The following is an 18,272-nucleotide window of genomic DNA, read 5'->3' on the forward strand; positions in this document are numbered from 1 at the left end:
CTGCATTGGATTCTTTTTTGCTGAACATTGTTTTGGAGGTTTATCTATGTTAATACATGTATTTCCAGGTCATTTGCATTTGTTTCATGAATATTTATTCAGTATCCCATTGAATAAATATAGTCTTGGATATAAATAAATATGTCTTGGGGCCGGGGATTTAGCTCAGTGCTTCCAGCGCCTGCCTCGCAAGCACAAGGTCCCGAGTTCGATCCCTGGTACCAAATAAATAAATAAATAAATAAATAAATAAATATGTCTTGGATGTCTCCTTAGTAGGTAGACAAGGGTGTCTCTAGAGCAGGACTGCTAACCCCCGAAGGGCCCACCCTCAACTTGCCTGGATAATGCCAACTTGCTCTTGAAGTGAATTTGCACTCCCATTAGCCATGTGTGAGAGTTCATATCTTCTGGGGTTTTTCCCCAGAGTTTATGTTTTCTCCCATCAGAAGGGCTGTAGTTTTTGGTGACTCGTCCCTGGTTATGCATAAGTTTGACTATTTTTCATGTTTATCAAGCATTTCAGGTTCTTTTGTGAAGTATTCATTGTCCTTCTCCTTTCTTCTACTTTTCATTATTTATATTTTCTTAATTATATGCAGGATTTCAAAAGTTATTATTATGGTTGCTAATTCTTTACTTGAAAATATCTTCTCATGTCTGTGGCTTATCTTCAACTTTTTAACGATGCCTTTGGTTGTGCATATGATTTAAATTTCATTGCATTCATTAATTTTTTTCCATTTTCTGTTGCTACTTTACTGAGTAAAACGGACTGGGTTATTCGTAAAGAATAAATGCTTAGTAAGTTTATGGTTCTGGAGGCTGGGAGGTCCCAGATTGAGGGCCCCCATCCTTTTCTGCCGAGTCCCAGTGCAGAGCAGGGCATCGCATCATGAGAGGGGAGCATCCATGAGAGCCCACCTGGCTTTTATAACAGACCCACTCTTGAGATAACCATTATTCCATTAATTCACAAGGGCAGAACCCTTATGATCTCATTATCTTTTAAAGGTCACCTGGTCCCACTCCTTAACATCTCACAATGGGGATTAAATTTCAGCATGAGTTTTGGTGGAGACATTGAATACAGCAGTCATGTTTTTTCAATCTTTGCAAGCATGACTCAACATGAATAATTTTCAGGTGTTTGTGCTGGAGGGAGGAAGTATCAAAGGAAATTCTTGCAATGACCTTTCTTTTCTCTGTAAAGTAAGATGAGAGGACAGCTCTTAAGGGATAGTCGCAGAGTCCCTGAACTTCCTCCTCAGTCAACTTGCATTAGCTGAGTCCATACCAGATGTCTAGACCTAAACGTTAGCTAAGGTAGGTGGGGGAGGAGAATGAGATGCTTTCCAGCAGAGGTCTAATAAAGATTAGACTGTGTAGCTCTGGTGCACTGCAGTAGAAACTCATAGGAAAGAGACATGGGGATAGGATTCCACTGTCTATGGATTGAACTCATCAGGGAAGACTATGCCAACTTTCTTGACTTCTTGTAAAATTAAGAATCACAGTTTTAGGCCTGCAAGGAAACACAAATACAAAGGGGCCCATTGAAGTGAAGATCTCTCTGCTGAAGGTCTCATAAGAAGTGAAAGGCAGAATCCATACTGGAACTATGGACTAGTGTGTTATTTTACCTGCCAGTCAAGAATGCAGACATGTCTTCCTTTGGTCATAAACCAGAGATCTGACAGTGATGAAAAATGAAAAGACAAATAAGGGAAAACAGACCATCAAGAACAATCCTAAAAGCTCATGACCATTTAATCTACAAACTGTTGGAAGTAGCCATCATATTTATAGCAATTTGTCTGACTTACGAGGATAATAGAAATACATTATTCTCACGTTAGTCTCCCAGGTGAAACACAAAGCAGTAAAGTGACTTAACCTACGTCACTTTACAAGTTACAGCAAAAGAGAGTAAATTAACACGGGCTCTGTATAAACTGCAAGAATAACGGGCAGGACCCCTATACATCATAGCCACTTTCCCGTCTCAGTTACATGAATTTTGTCCTTGTACCGAGTGTCAGATTCATTGGCTCTACTTCATTTTGCCCATGGAGAAAGCACTAAACTTGGGCAGCTCATCAGTACACTGAAAAAATAAACCAGAAATATATTGATTAAATTATTCATAGTCAAGCTACTCTTACAGTCCTCATTTTTCCCATCTACATCTTTACCAGCACAAACAAGAGTGTAAAAATCACTCCCCACTGTCTGTGAGAGACAGGATGTAATGAGGGTCATTCAGAAGTTCTCTCCACTATGAAAGTGCCCCAAACATTAACTCCTTACTGTAGTAACACACTTAGGAAGAAATTGAAACAGGGTATGCCAGTGTTAGAGAAATATCATGACACAATTACAAGAAATCTTCAGAGTAGTCACCAAAATCAAACAAAATGTTCACTGGCAGTAAAAATATGTGTCCTCCGTGTTTTCAAGAAGACTAGTTTTCAGTTCAACTGGTTAGTTGTGTTATAGATGATCCACCCATACCAGCCACACCTTCTCAGGTTGAGGTCCAAAGGGCAGCAGGTTATTACCGCTGCTTGAAGATGATGCTTAGAGGAACCTGGTTCTAAACACCAACAGTCCAGGCATCTCTTGATAGCTATAAATACACCAAGGGTGCAGAAAGAAGCTGTACCTGTGAACGCTGGTGTGCTGTCACCATGCCCATCCCAACAGACATTGTTCCGGGCAGGAAAGTAGATAAAGGCATGCAAGGAAAAGCAGACACTAGAAGCAAAGGCAGTAAGGGGTGAAAGAGAAGGGCAGGTCTGTATGTAGAGTGTGTATCCATGCTAAGGCTGGGGCCCTATCTCTAATGGCCTCACATGGAGGGCTAGCAAGTTGAGATTTTAACATGTATTGTGTGGCCACGCTTAGACTGGTGCTTCTGATCAATCAGCTCCACCTGGCAGCTAAGAGTGGAGTTTGCATCTCAGGGAAGGAATCCCATTCTTACACTATTGCGCCAAACTAGGTGAGAAATGCTAACACCCTGGTCCACAGACCCAGAGAGGAAGGAGACACAACCAAAAGACTTTCGTGGGTCACTGGAATCACTCAAAAGACTGTAAGGGGGATTCTTTCAGCTGAAAGTAGAAAAATATCAGTGTTAAAGCAGCGAAGGTCAGGCAAAAACTTAAATTAAAAATCTTTATAAATAGTCAATCATCTATTTACTACCTGCAAAGAGGCTATTTTCAGGAAATATCACTTATTTAATCTTTTTGTTTTCTCTAATACTCCAGCGGTTTTTCGTGTACTGGAGTAAATAATTACCAACTGTGCAGTGTTCTTCAAGAGAGAAAATGCTTACTCTTCAAACCTGAGATGCAGCTGCATAAGCAAATTACCCTACAGTGTAAATATGTATCAGAAATCAATTTGAAACAAATATGGTATCATCTGCAGGAAGTGTCAAGGCATTTTTCCATTCATTTTATTTAACACAAGGAAAACAAGAGGAGAAGGTGAAAACAAGACGATAAATTATTTCACAGTTTCTAACACGGGACGCTCCTGCAAGAGAAGCAGTGTGAGAGACACCAAAAATAGCAATATGAGAAAAGAATGCCCTCTTCCCCCCGCCAGGACTGCTCAGACTCGGGCGCCCCACCTGAGGAACGCTCTCCCAGCAGCAGGAGTGTGGGCAGCTGATCGACTGATCAGTTAGGGACAGGCGAGAATTAAGCCCCGGCCTAGACTTAAGGGACAAGCGTCTCTCTGAGGGCGGCCCTAGCTCCAGAACTCCTTCTGTGGAACTAAGGCCTCCACGGTAAGTGCCCAGCCCTCACCTCTCCCCGTCACCCCTCCCGGGTGATGCTCCCAAGGGCACCTTCCCATAGACCTCTCACACAGAAATCTCAGAGTCCTTCCCCAGGAAATCCAACCTACAGAAACCTACCAGGACCACAAAGAGTTTTTATGAGCAGTATTACACAGAGGGAGGGTGTCACTGTAAAAGTAGTATAAAATGTACTAGGTCTTGAATAAAAGGAGCCGTATTTCCTACTTATGCTCTAAAGCTAACAGCACAGAGATACAGACAGCATACACGTGGTCTAGAAGGCTTTGCACATAAAGGAATTTGCAAAACTGTTAAAGAATCACAGCAAAAATGTGGATACTAGAGATAAAAATGTGGATACTAAAACAACCTGCAGTTCTTCACCTGGATTCTTAGTTTTTTGGTTAGTGAGTCATATATCCATACATAGTTTTTATGTTTGTTTTTTCTATCCCTTCTCCCCACAGGATGCTTGGCAATGTTTTTTCGATAAAGCGGGGGTGGGGGGTGGGGTGAAAAATCAAAAGATAACTGGATCCTGACTGCCACCTAATGGAATTTTGAAATATTAAAGCCTCCATCATGGGAGGCCTGCTGGCCAACTATCAATAAAACAGCTAAATGTAGCCATATGTAACTTTGGGCCACTCATTTTAGTTTTTTTATTGTTGTTTTGTTTTTTTGGTACCGGGATCGAACTCAGGACCTTGCACTTGTGAGGCAGGCGCTGAGCTAATCCCCAGCCCTGGGTCTCTCACTTTGAAAGAGCAAAACCTGGGACTCTGTTTTCTGTAAACGGTGGCACATACCTATAATCCCAGCACTCTGAGAGGCTGAGGCAGGAAGACTGCAAATTTGATCTCAGACTGGGCAAGTTAGTAACTTAGCAAGACACTGTCTTTTTTAAAAAAATATGAAAAAAAGGCTGGAGATATAGCTCAGTGTGAGGGTCCTGGGTTCAAATCTCTAATGCTACAAAAACCCAACTATCTCTCTTTCCTTGTCTGCACGTGGGAAGGCATACTGCCCTCTCCCTCAGCAGCCTGTAACAAAGACTATTCTTTTTTCATTAATTTTATTTGTACATTTTAGGTATACAATATGTTGACCTTCATTACTGGGAGTTTGTACCTTTAATATATCTTGGTTCTTAACAAAGACTATTCTATTATCCACTGTGCAATGAAAGTGATGTGAAATATTTTTGCTCATTTTCTCCTTTTTTCTATACAGTATGTTTAAGGTGAATTTTTCTTTTTTTTTTTTTTTTTGGTACCAGGGATTGAACTCAGGTCCTTGTGCTTGCGCAGCAGGCAGCGAAACCACTGAGCTAAATCCCCGGCCCTAAGGTGAATTTTTTTGTTGTTGTCACTGGGGATCAAACTCAGGACCTCACGCTTGCCAGGCAGGTGCTGTGCCCCTGAGCTAAATCCTCAGCCCTTCCTTTTTCCTAAGATAAATAATCTGCAGGCATCATGAATATGGGGGTGGGAAATATTAAGATAAAGAGGATACTTTTAGAGGCATTGAGGCAGAAAAATCCAATTAACTCTGGATTTAAAAGACTGTGGTGGGCCAGGAATGTAGCTCATTGGCACAGTGCCTGCCTGGCAAACGTGAGGCCCTGAATTCAATTCCTGCTCCCCGCCCCCGCAAAAAGACTGGTGAAGCTGGGCATGGTGGAGCACCCTTGTAACTAGTGCTCTGTGAGGCTGAGCTTGCAAAGCTATTTTAACTCCTAGAGTTCCCCTCAACTCTTTGCTGCTCTTCCCCACCATTCCCATTCACACATACACCCCAAAACCGCTCCAAAAGGTGTTATAGCCGGCTCATGAATACTTTTCCCCATCTTTTTACTTTGAAAAATGTCAAACATATAGAAAAGTTGAAAGATTAGTACAATGAACAATTATATATCTACCTAATGCCAAAGACTAACATTTCTCCCTATGTGTGTGTGTCCACAGATATGTACATGTACATGTGAATTATGTAAAACGTCACATATTTTCACCAAACCATTTGAAGGTAAGTTATAAATGTTAGGACCTTTTATCCCTAAATACTTAATTTAAGCACAAGACATTCTCCTAAGTAACCCTAAAGTAAGTTCACACCTAATAAAACTAACAATAATTCATTATCATCTGATATTTAGTCCATACTCAAATGTCCCAAAATCTTTTATAGCTTTATTTTTCCAAACCAGGATCCAGTCAAGATATACTCATTGCATTTGATGGTTGTGTCTCTTTATCTCCTAATCTAGAACAGTCCTCCAATTTTTAATGACAATGGGTTTTTGTTTTTTTAAAGAACTTAAGTCCATTTACTAACTGAATGTCTCACATTCTGGGTCTGATTATTCCCGCATGGTCATTCTACTTGTGCCTCAATGCCTGTATTTCCTGTGAACTGGAAGTTGGATAAAAGGCCTAGTAATATTAAGGTTAAGCATTTTGGGCAGAGTTCCTTTACATGTGACACTGTTACATCACGTTGCATCAAATCAAGAGGCAAATGAAGCTGGGTCATCCCACAATAGTGGCACTAAATTTGACCACTGGGTTAAGTCAATGATTGCCAAATTTCTTCACACTTCAGTGTGTTTCCCCTTAGTAACTATTAAGCAATCTGTGGTGCATGATACTTTATCTATGTGTGACGCCTTGATTCTATGTGTGACGCCTTGATTCTATGTATCCACTGTCCCTTTCGCTACCTTTCTCACCACGTGAGTTTTAGCTTTTGATGATGATCCTTGCTTGAATCATTTGGGATTGCAAATGGTGAACTTTCCAATTCTATCACTCTATCTACCTTTATTGGCTACATCTATTTCTTCTACAAGGAAACCCCCCCATTCATTTTCAGTATCTCTGGATTTAAAGATTTAAAAAGTGCATTCAGTGGCTTGATAATTTATTACAGTTATTACTTTTTAATTGAAGAAAAGAGGCCAAATGGATTCATAGTTGGCCAGTGAAGTTCCCTAAAGATGGGTTCTGTAGGCTTTTAACTTCCTATTAGTTTTGGGAAACTTCCTTGCTTTCTCAGAGGTGTTTCAGTCTCAACTTTGCACTTTTGTACTTTGTGGGCCTGATATTCAAAATCAACCATTTTTCTAAGAAATGCCATTTCCTTTTTAATGGGGAATGGTAGATAGATATTAAAATATGGGCACCCTCTAATGGGGTGACATTATTTCTAAGAAATATATATTTGTATAATTCTAGCTGAGCATGGTAGCACATGCCTATAATCCAAGTAACTCTAGAAGGCTAAGTCATGAGGATCGCAAGTTTGAGACCAGCCTGGGCAACTTAGCAACTTGGCTAGACCCTGTGTCCAAAAGCAAAAAGGACTGGAGATGTAGCTCAGATGGAGGACGTTGGGTTTAATCCCCAGTACTGCGCCCCCCAAAAGATTCTAATTCAAATTTAACATCAGAGTTTTTTTCTGTTTATTTTTATTTAGGGGGGTGAGTTTTATGGGTTTTTTTTTCTTTTGCAGAGCTGGAGATTGAACCCAAGGCCTTGTGCCTACTAGTGAAGAGCTCTACTACTGAGCTATATCTCCAACCAATCAAAATTACATTACCATAGTACAAGCAGCAATAAATATATGATAAATAGAGATGCTTGTTTGGGTTCTTCTTGGGCTCAGAATACACATCGTAACACATGTACAGAGTAAAGGATGAACTCACTAATCTGAAAATCCAAAATCTGAAACTTGATACTCCAAGTAGGAAATTCCATATCTGACCTCATATCACAAGTCACGGTTAAAACGCAGGCGCACCAAAAATGTAGAAAATTACTTTCAGGCCACGTTACGGGGTATATGAAAATAATTGAATTTCACATTTAAACTTGCATGCCATCCCCAAAGTATCTCATCTCTTTAGATATACGCAAATATTCCCAACCCCCTCCCACACACAAAAAAACAGAATTCCAAAATACAACTGGTCCCAAGCACTTCAGAAAAGTGATACTTAAACGGTATTAAATACTGCTTCTGAAGAGCCCGAAAGAACTTTGAGTGACTGCTATTTCTGATCCTTGTAAAGCTTCAGATTATAATCTTCTGAAATCCTTGTCATCTGTTTTTAGTGGCTTGTTTTCTTATCCTTTAGTAGTATAGTTTTCTGTTCTTTCATGACACAGGTAAAACAGGTGAAAATATGGTAAGACTAACAAGGCAATACAAATTTAAGTGGATTGCTATGACTCATGAATATTTGGGCACCAGGACGGATGGTTTTTTCCTCCTTCAATCTTAAATGGATGATGCTGCCTAAGCATGACCCCAGGATACGTGTTCAATGCACTGTACTCCTGAACACTCAAACACAAAAGTACAATTCCTGAGCAAATCTCTATGAAACATTCAAAATTCCTCTTATGAGTAACAAAAGCAAAGAGCATAAGAGCAATTATTATGACTATGTATACATCTATAATTCATCGTTTTAGGTATTTGTTCAGATATGGGGAAATGTAAGCAAATCTGGGGCTACTCTGGTCAGGAAAGAATATAACAAAGGTAAGGAATAGTCTCCTTTTTGACCAACATATATTATTTATTGCATACTCTTTGCTCTGAGGTGGGTTGGCCCATTTCCAAAGGAAACCTGTGATTTTATTCAGTAGCTCTTTAAATTTCAAATTGAAAGGAAGTAGCTGTATATTCTGATGACAATTTGGAGTCTATATTTTATTTACTTGGGTTTCAATAAAATAAATACCAAGTTTAAGGAACTAAAGGTTTAGATACTGCTCTTTGTTGTCCTGTAGTGTTGGGGATTAAACCCAGGGCCTTGCACACAGTAGGATGCTGCTCTTCTGAAGAAGCATGATTAACTTGAAGAAAAATCACTGAGTACAGGTTTTGAGACTTTAAAGGATGTGGTAAGTCAGAAAACCTACTTGAAGTATCACTCTTAATCAAAGCTTATACTTGCTCCATTTTTGTCTAAAACCACATCATTATGAAAATTAAATGAATACATGGAAAGTGTTTAGAATGGTGTCTGGTTCATACAAATGTAATCATCTTTGTGAGAATTAAAATTCAATATAGCTCTTCTCTATAAATCTGTTACCTAGATAGTGAGATAAAAAACGATCTTGAAAACATAACTAGATTAACCTATACTGGAATGTGTAACAAATATTTCCATATTTTCTGATCTAGAAAGAATTCTCATTTCAGATTTTTACACGCCCATAAATAAATATTCTCCTGGTAGCAGTTCTTAAAATACACAATTAGAATAAGAACAGTGTGTCAAAACCTACATGTTATTTTAAACAAATCTCAATCCAAGGAAAGGTACACCCTTTGCGGTTTTCCTTAATTGTAGGGGCTCACTGCTGCCCTCTGGAGTATTTTCGATTCTTGCAAGTTGCTTTCCATCCCAATCACACCTACAAATCTGACCTAGATTCCCATCTCCACAGGTTACCTGACTCACTTGTGTGTGCATAGGGAAGAAAAGAGAGCCCTCCTTCAAAAGAAAGCAAGGAACTAAAACAAGATGTTTCCACACTTCCACTTGAGAGCCTTCTCACGGGTCCAGCAACAGAACCCAATCTTCCAGGGAAAGTTCCTTCCTGGCATCCCCACAGCTTTTGTATTTCAGGTCTTTATCTACTTTTTAAAAATTGAAATAAATTAATAAACATGGTGGAGGAGGGGAAACGGGTAGGAGGAGATAAATGGGCAACCAGTAAAAAGGGTGATCAATAAAAACATCTGGCCTCCATTCAAACCTCTCGACAGCTGGGTGCATCCGCATTGAACTTGTACATATCCTACTATTACATATGTGAGACCTAACTATTTTAAAGTTTGACTCTATTTTAAATTGGTGGTCTTTGGGGACTTCGCGATCTGGGCACAACACATACACACTCAACGATCATTTCTTTTTTAACATAAATGCAAGTATGCTTTGCTTATCTTCAAGAGTATTAACTTGGAGACTGTTCCCCATTAGGTGAGATTTACCTAATCAACTTAATTAACAATTAGCAACACATAGATTTTTAAATCAATCTCTGCTCCAATAATTTCGGCTACAATTCAGTTTTCTCTTGCTTCTAAGGCTTTTATTATATCGAGCAGAGGTTCTCTAATTTGAGAGGACAAGACTGCTAAACCCACCCCCAGGGTTTCTGGATCCAGTAGGTCTGGGATCAGACTTAATCTGCCTTTCCACTAAATTTCCAGGTGACGCCAATGGGGCAGATTCGGGGCCTGCACTTTGAAGTCCATTAGGATAAAGGCTGCATCAAATCTTGTTCCTTCACAACAGGACATGGTATCACCTCCCTGGCGACCTCATAAAAAGTCCCACAGGACCCAAGCCTAGAGAACTACCCATTAGCTCCCGGTTCCAAGCCAGAACTGAGGGCCTATATTACGTCGCCGGCGCAGCACAACGACGCCATTTCCTCCCTGTTTGGCCCCGCCCACTTCGCGCTCCCGACGCACAGAACGCAGAGGGTGTCGTGAATCACGTGACCCGAGAAACATCTCGCGATGGTTCATGTCTCTCGCGATACTTCGCCTGCCTTGTCTTTTCCTCCTTCCGTCGCCCGGCTTTCCTTCCCTCCCCCTCACTGCCGACGGAGTTCTTCATTTTCGGACGGAATCGCCTCGTCGCGGAGATTTTTTTTTTTTCCTCTGCTGTTGCTCCTTCTGCTACCGCCGCCGCCAGTGGGCTCCTTTTCCTCGACCCCTTCCCGCCGCCCCATCCCTAGTCCCACACAAGGTAACAGCTCGGCGAGGGAGGGTCAGGCCTCGCCGGGCCTTGGTCGCTCCCGGGTGGAAGCGGAGGCCCGAGGCCGGGGAGCCAGCCTCGCAGGAAGGTCTGGGCGCGGGCGCTGGGTCAGAGGCCCCGGCTCCTCTACCGCCCAGAGCCGGCCCTCGAGCGGCCCCGGGCAGCCGCGGCGGAGGCGGCCCTCCTGGAGCAGCCGTCGGGGTCGGGATCGGGGTGGGGGTCGGGCCCCGCGCGTGTCCGGAAGGGGACGTTTGAGTGATTAGGTCCGAAGTACTCGGCAAAGTTGTGTTGGGCTTTGAGGTGCTGGGTGGTGGGAGGAGAGGAGCTTGGTTTGCTTTAACCCTGGTCTTTCCAGACTCCAAGCTCTCTGGACTGGAATTTTGAGAAGACCCTAGGAAGCCTCGTATGTTTGCTTACGAATTAATCAAGAAAGCGTTAATGCGCAGCTGATTTTCAGGATTATGAGCGGCATTTGGCGAAAGGCACGTTTCTTAGGATGCTTACATGCCGAGAGTATTTTGTAGCGTTGCTTAAAATATATCAATAACTGCGTATTTAGCGACAGGATGGAAGATTTCTGTTTAGGAGAGCTACGTACACTCATGGTTGAATAATAGTTCAAGTGAGAAATGATATTTGTGTAGTTAACTAGAAACCATTTTTATTTCGCTTTGGACATATTCTGTCATGCCTAAAAATAAGTATGTTTTCCGAAGTTTTGAGACTTCTAGCAGACTAGTGCTTTTTAAATGTGATAAACTGTGATCATTGAGCCAGTCTTTAAATGAATTAAAACTAGAAATTTTCCTTTACATCTTACGCATTTTCTACCTTTTTATATTGAATTTATCAAACAGTTGTGATCTGCAGAATCTGTTACCTTGAAATTTGTAGTTTAGCTCAAGTCTGAAGTAAAAGTAAAAATAATGGTAAATTAAGCTGCAGTGTTAATAAAGTGGGGGCACAACTTGTTAATTTAGGCAGGTTGGGAAAATAATGTTTATGGTTTGATATTCGGCTTTATTTTCATAGTCTTACCCTTTATATTGTCTCCAGATGTCAGAGGACCTAGCAAAGCAGCTGGCAAGCTACAAAGCTCAACTCCAGCAAGTAGAAGCTGCATTATCTGGAAATGGAGAAAACGAAGATTTGCTAAAATTGAAGAAAGATTTGCAAGTAAGTATGGGTGGACAGTTGTATGTAACATTGCCTAAAAAGAATTGTATTTTTTAAATGATTTATTGTTTGGAATCCTTAGGTACTCAAAACACCCTTGTAGGAGGGTGGGGTGCCCCCCATGTGTGTAGAGAGACCCTGAGGCTTGTAGAGAAAGCTGCTTCCCCAGTTTGTATACAGCAAAATGAATGAAGCATTGTAGCTGTGAAAACCTTGTGTGCTTGTGGGGTTTTTAAAAAATGAGTTTATTTTCAAAATTTCAAGAGAAGCAACTTTACAATGGAACAAGCTTTTATTTTTCAAGAGTTGGCAAAGGAAATTAAGTTCAAGATTCAAGGAGAAAAATATAACCTAATTAAGATTCCTTTTTAATGACACAGAATTCTTTGGAGATGAAATATGTGGCTTTTCTGTTCAAAGCTAGTGGGTTACACCATGTTATTAAAAATACAAAACAAAACTAAAGAGAAACATGTTTTCTATATTAATGTTATATAGTTATTTGAATTTAAGACTAAGTTTTACAGTGCAAATGTTGGTCCTTGGTGAAGTTGAATTGATGTGGTCAAAATGAGATCTTGTTTGTCATGGGAGATTTGAGTAAGTATAAAACTTTTATACTGCACTGGGGTTTCAAGAAAATGTAAAGCCATGATAAGTATCTGTTGTTTTCAGGACACCGAGTTAAGAATAACACCGTATATAATTTATGAATACTACATGTATATGATTTTTCATCTTGAGAACTTAAAATTCTGAACCAGATTTTTAAGTTTCCAGGATGTTTTTATTAGATGATGTCTCTCTACTGACTGCATCTTATCCAAATAATCTTTCCCTTTATCATCTTGTTGCCCATTAAAACTGTTATATTTTAGAGCTATTACAACTGCAAACAAATGAGACTTAAATGAGGTCTATAAGTGGGATTCTGAAAGAGCCTATCAGGGCATAATTAAAAATGAGTATTTTCAAATTCTAGATTTAAGATAAATTTGCGATAGTATGTTATTATTTTTTAAAGCTCTGAGAATTTGAACAGAATCCCTCTTTCCATATGTAGAAGCCAGGCCCATGGATTTCAATGTGCCGGTCAATAAGAGAAGGGTATTTTGAGGACAGATTTCCCCGTCTGAGTCCTTTTGTAAAGATTGCCTAGCGGCTTACTCCCTCTTTATACATTTGCGCTGCTCACATGTTCTGTGAATATGCACCAAAGACGAGGTAACAAAGCAAACTGGCTCCAGAGGACCGGCTTTCTTCTTGCCTCAGAGAGTTATCAAGTTAAAAGCAATCCTTTTTTTTTTTTGAAGAAAACATTGTATCCCAATGTTTTATACCATATATTGCTTCCTTGGTAGTGGGAGGAAGAGGTATATGGAACTGGTGAAGGGGTAGTTGAGAATGGAGTTTGAAATAACATTATTATGAATAAGGTATCTTTAATATTTCTAGAATAAATTGTCTTTAAAATCAGGGTACAAATGTCTTAATATGATCTGTAGTGGAAAATGTTGCAGGGAGAAACTATTGTGGTAGACAGTATAATAGTACCTAAAGGTGCTAGGTCAATTAGTGACCACAGAGTCATTTATAAATAAATATCCTCTTTAACCATTTAGAACAACACTGTCCAATGGAACGTTCTGTAATGGTGGAAGTGTTCTTTTCTGCTGTTCAATACCACAGCCACTAACCGTATGTGGCTATTTGAAGTATAGCTAGGATGAGTGAGGAGCTGACTTTTTAATTTTATTGAATTAAAGAGCTGCATGTGAGTACATATTAGGATACAGACTCATAAAGCTTAAGTTCTAATATGTCAGATAGTGATAATACAGAATACTTGAACTGACCAGTCTTGAAGTCTCTTATTCCATCATGAGAAAAATTTCATTTTGGTTACTAGGTAAAGGTGTGTGTTTTTGTTTTTGTTTTTTTGGTACCAGAGATTGAACTCAGGACCTTGCGCTTGCGAGGCAGGTGGCCAAACCACTGAGCTAAATCCCTGGCCCTATGCCCTGGATATAGGTGTGTTTTGAACTGAAAACTGCAAAGATGGAAAGCATTTTTTTAATATTAGATGAAATTCTGAAAAGCATTTGGGTATATGATTCCACCTAGTCATTGTCTCTGTTGAGACTACAGTTACAGATTCTGTTTTGCTTTGTGTCCCTGGCTTCCTGTCTTTTCTTTCTGGGATGTATCTTGTGCCTTTGGCATTTAATTCTGCCTGTTACTTTTGGTAAAAGTCTGTTCAGACTGCCTATTAAGTTTCTGGCTTCCTTATTTCATATTTTTGGGCCACCATATGGTTTATTTCTTGTGTTCGTCTTATGGAACTGTGTCCTTATCCTGGTTATTAATATTTGCCCTTTGATTATAACATAATGTCCTGCGTTTTTTTCCTATGGCTTCTGTTTTTCCAGTAAGGTTTCTATGTCTTTGCGCTTTTGTGTACTGTTTTTCACATAGAGTAAAATTACTCAGGAGGCAGCATATTCATCTAATGAAACCCCAACTGCCTTTTTCTTTTTTTCCCCACTTAAAAGAAATAGTAGGGGTAGTAAAATCCAGGCTAGCTAACTGATTAGCATCCCAGGCAGTCTGTGATAATAATTTAAAAAAAGGGTCAATTTATTAGGCTGTTTTGCTGAATAATCTGGTTCTAAAGGAGGCAGGGGTCAAGTCACTTGTCTCATATATTACAGTGGCTCTCTGCATCCCCGAAACGCCTTCCTTCAGTAAGCAGAGTGCTTGAGTGCACCCCCTTTGACCTGCTGCTATGTAGATCACAACACCTACCTGATGCTTCCTGGAATTGCCGGTTACTGTAACTGCTGCCCATCTGTCAGTGAAGGAGCAGTTTCAGAACTCAGACTTGGGGGAGGAAAAGTAATTAATGGTATGTACCTTTAAGAACCCCCTCATACGTAAAATAGCTTTTCTGATATTTTGCTCCATATGCACATGTAAAGAAAAAAAATTACAGGGTTCTTCACAGTTTTGCTGGGAGGGATATGTAAAGCCAGGGCAGAGTTACAGGACATTAGCAGTAATGCTCTGGATTTCGTTTATAAAAAGGGTCATTTCAGCACAGGGCTCTGAAAATTCTTTATAATATGCATAACTTTTCAGGATCCTTTTCTTGGGTGAAAATATATTCTTTTATGAGGATAGTAGGAAAATGTCCTGTCTTAAAAGAAAAGGAGTTCTAAATCTGACACTGTAATTCCAGAATTTGTGTGTGTGCTTCATTAGTTAAATGATCCTTAGGAGGCTGTGGACGTGTTTAATGATGGGATTTTGTGGGCTCTTGAGTCAGGCTTACTGGATTACCCTCCCAGTCTAAAAGCAGTGGATAAAAGCAGAGCCAGGCAGTGTCCCCTGTGTGCCACATCGCTGGAACTGCTTTGCTTTGTCAGCGCAGTGCTGTCCAATTGGCGAGTATTGGAGGGCGGGGGACTGGAAGAGTGCTTGCCCAGCTTGCACAGGCATCCCTGACTGCAGCACTTCACAGCGGTCAGGGCTCGCCCTTAGGGCTGCAGAAAGAAATTGCATGGCTGCTTGGCAACTTGCAAAGTTTGCAGATGTCACTCTCCTGAATTTTTTAACTCAAATCTGAGTCTTCCATGAAGCTGACTGACTTCTCTAATGGCTTAATATTCCTTTTTTTTTAAGCCCCAAATATTAGTTTTTTCATAAGTAGCCAGGAGATTTCATAAGTACCTTCAGGAGAGAGGTAATATTTAACTTTCTTGGCTACTGAACCAGAACTACTAATATGAAACCTCAGTGGGAGCCAAAAGAAACTGAGTTTAACTTTGCCAGTTTTTTCCCCATACACACAGTAGGTTTTAAAATTCAGCAGTGTGGGGGGGATACGCAAGTTCTTAAATCAGATAGGATATAAATAGTATAGCTTTTCAGTAGAGTAAAAATACAGCAAATAGGTATCAGAATATTATCAATTTTTACTGCTTTACAGGTTTTTAAACTGACCCTAACACTTGAATGCAACACATAAATATAAGCCTTAGAAATAATATTTGCCACACAGAGAGGCATTGCCTCCCTGTGTGTTACTTTTGTTTTATTATTTTTTCCTTTTAAATGAAGCTGTGCTAATGTGCTTAATGAATATTAAGGAATAGACTATTTTAAGTCTAACAATAATTTGCTTACTTATTCCAGCAAGGTTTATAATACATGAGTAGGAAGACTACTGGTTTCTTTTATATTTGCCTATAGTATTTTAGAGATGTGTAAGTAGGAACATTTTGCTTACTAATAAGGGTACTTAAAGTGTTTGGGGATTTGTGGAGAGGATGTTGGCTGGAAAATTAATACTATGGCTAAATAATGCCCTGTAAAACAGTACAGCTGCATGAAATATACATGGCATTTAAAAAGAGACCTTGAATCTAATTCAATCCCTCCATATTTTCTCATCTTTAGAGAAAATAGGAACTTAGAAGTAATGCATGATATAAGCTTAAGTCCACTTTATTTCCATTAGTATTTTTGGTTGAGGATATCTGTATAGGCTTAAATTACAGCTCCATTGCTTACTAGTATAAAATATTGTCTCTCAGTTTCTACATGGGGATAATCATAGAACTCTCCTAATAGTGTTATGAACTACACATAAAGAGTACTTAATAAGTGGTATGTGGTGTAAGAGCTGTCATCAGTCAAAAATTAAAATAGTTGACAATGTGAATTTTTAAAATGTTGTGGTTTTTGTTGTTCTCTTTTAGGAAGTTATAGAACTAACCAAAGATCTTCTGTCAACTCAGCCTTCAGAAACTCTTACAAGTTCAGACAGTTTTGCTTCTACTCAGCCCACTCATTCATGGAAAGTAGGAGACAAGTGTATGGCAGTCTGGAGTGAAGATGGACAGTAAGTGTAGAAAAAAAACCCCTAACTATAACATGAAATAATAAAATACAATGGTAAGATGTTTTTATTCAGTTTGAACTACCCTATTTTAATCTTTCTCTGTAGGTGTGTAATTCCTAACAGCCAGTTTAATTGTTGGGTGGTTACAATTAATATAGTTTAGTTTTAGTTTTAGAATGTAAGACTGGTGGAGAAAATGACTAGGACTCTGGAGTCGGGGGAAATGCGTGTACAGTGGTACCTCAGTTCACAAACTTTATTTGTCCCACAATTCTAGAAAAGATGGCCAGTTTGTGTTTGTCACCCGATGGAGAGTTTGCAAACAAGAACAAAATTTTGTCAGACACTTTAGTTTGCAAACCAAATTATTCACAAACAAAAGTGTTCAGGAACTGAGGTGCCACTGTATTTTCTAAATTCTTTTCATGTTAAAAATTTAGTAAATTGTTGATTTTCTGAGATTTCTGTAAAGTACATACACTAAAATCATTCCTGTAAGAAATACCATTTCTCAAAAAGATTAAGGCACGTTGAATAGATACAAGTACAAGACTTTGTATTGGCAGTATTTTGATGAGGGCTTTTTTATAGCAGATGTCTAACTTCAACCACTCTTTTGTATTATTTTTGCCAAAAGAACCATTGAAAAAGTTTCATTTTAGACACATGTAATAATTGAGTCACTGCAGTGTAAGTCTTGTAGGCTGAGTACTAAATCTTTACTCACCTGCTTACAGCCATGATATCTTTACAGGTGTTACGAAGCGGAGATTGAGGAGATAGACGAAGAAAACGGCACGGCTGCGATCACCTTTGCTGGTTATGGCAATGCTGAAGTGACTCCCCTGTTGAACCTCAAGCCTGTGGAAGAAGGAAGGAAGGCAAAGGAGGACAGTGGCAGCAAACCAATGTCAAAGTGAGTGGTTTTGACCTTCACATTTAGGTGTTCTCCATTTGGTAGAAGGTAGTTGCAGAGAATCTTTGTAAGCAAGATTCGGGTGAGGAAGCTATAGTACTAGTCACCATTGCTCAGAAGCTTAGCGACACAGGATCAGCATGGTCTGTGTATGTGTACTTAGGTAAAATGAAGATGTCTCGGTTCCCGTGTAGACATTCAGTAACTATGACATACTATATACTAAGAATATCTTCCACCATATTTTATAAGCCAGGTACTGGGACTTCACCACAGTAAAGACCAACTTAAGCCTTTTCCCTACTGAAGGAAATATCCAGAGAGGAGAACACATAATTAAAGAAAGGCTTTAATAATAGTGGGGTGTGGTGGCATATGCCTGTAATCCCAGCACTTTAGGAGTTTAAGGCAAGATTTTAACAAGTTTGAGCCCAGCTTGGGAAACTTAGCAGTTTAGTGAAACCTTGTCTGTAAATAAAAAAGGGCTGGGGATATGCAGCTCAGTGCAAAGGCCCTGGGTTCAATGCTCAATGCCACCTCTCATATCCCCCCAAGACACCTTAAAAATAAAGTAGATGTTATGGAGGTACATAACTGGTACTTAATGGGAACAAAGAAGAGGTTCTAAACTGCAGTTATCAGGGCAGTTTCCTTGGGGAAATGACATCTA

At 39.7% G+C, this 18,272-nt stretch overlaps 1 protein-coding gene and 1 long non-coding RNA gene across 7 annotated transcripts in view; both read left to right on the forward strand.

Moving 5' to 3' along the window:
- The window catches only part of LOC110347835 (uncharacterized), a 46,645-nt gene extending 37,136 nt beyond the window's left edge, over positions 1 to 9,509 (forward strand). Inside the window, exons 2-3 of the long non-coding RNA XR_015440492.1 lie at positions 5,782 to 5,842; positions 9,283 to 9,509. This is a non-coding gene — a long non-coding RNA (uncharacterized LOC110347835). The remainder of the gene's footprint in view (positions 1 to 5,781; positions 5,843 to 9,282) is intronic.
- Positions 9,510 to 10,351: 842 nt separating this feature from the next.
- Smndc1 (survival motor neuron domain containing 1) overlaps positions 10,352 to 18,272 on the forward strand; it is a 29,795-nt gene continuing 21,874 nt past the window's right edge. For 5 of the 6 annotated variants that reach the window (XR_015440486.1, XR_015440487.1, XR_015440488.1 and 2 more), the window contains exons 1-4: positions 10,368 to 10,598; positions 11,664 to 11,783; positions 16,544 to 16,686; positions 17,441 to 17,602. Coding sequence is in view for 1 of the 6 variants with exons in the window: in XM_004838954.3 (XP_004839011.1) it covers positions 10,374 to 10,598; positions 11,664 to 11,783; positions 16,544 to 16,686; positions 17,441 to 17,602 (650 nt within the window). In the remaining 5 variants the exon portion in view is untranslated. Of the gene's footprint in view, positions 10,599 to 11,663; positions 11,784 to 16,543; positions 16,687 to 17,440; positions 17,603 to 18,272 lie in introns of all 6 variants that reach the window. The other variant, XM_004838954.3, reaches the window with a different exon arrangement.

The sequence above is a fragment of the Heterocephalus glaber genome, unplaced genomic scaffold, assembly GCF_053883595.1.
Source record: "Heterocephalus glaber isolate CG9 unplaced genomic scaffold, H.glaber_assembly_v1.0 deba00001497, whole genome shotgun sequence".
In the NCBI taxonomy this organism is placed as follows: Eukaryota; Metazoa; Chordata; class Mammalia; order Rodentia; family Bathyergidae; genus Heterocephalus; species Heterocephalus glaber.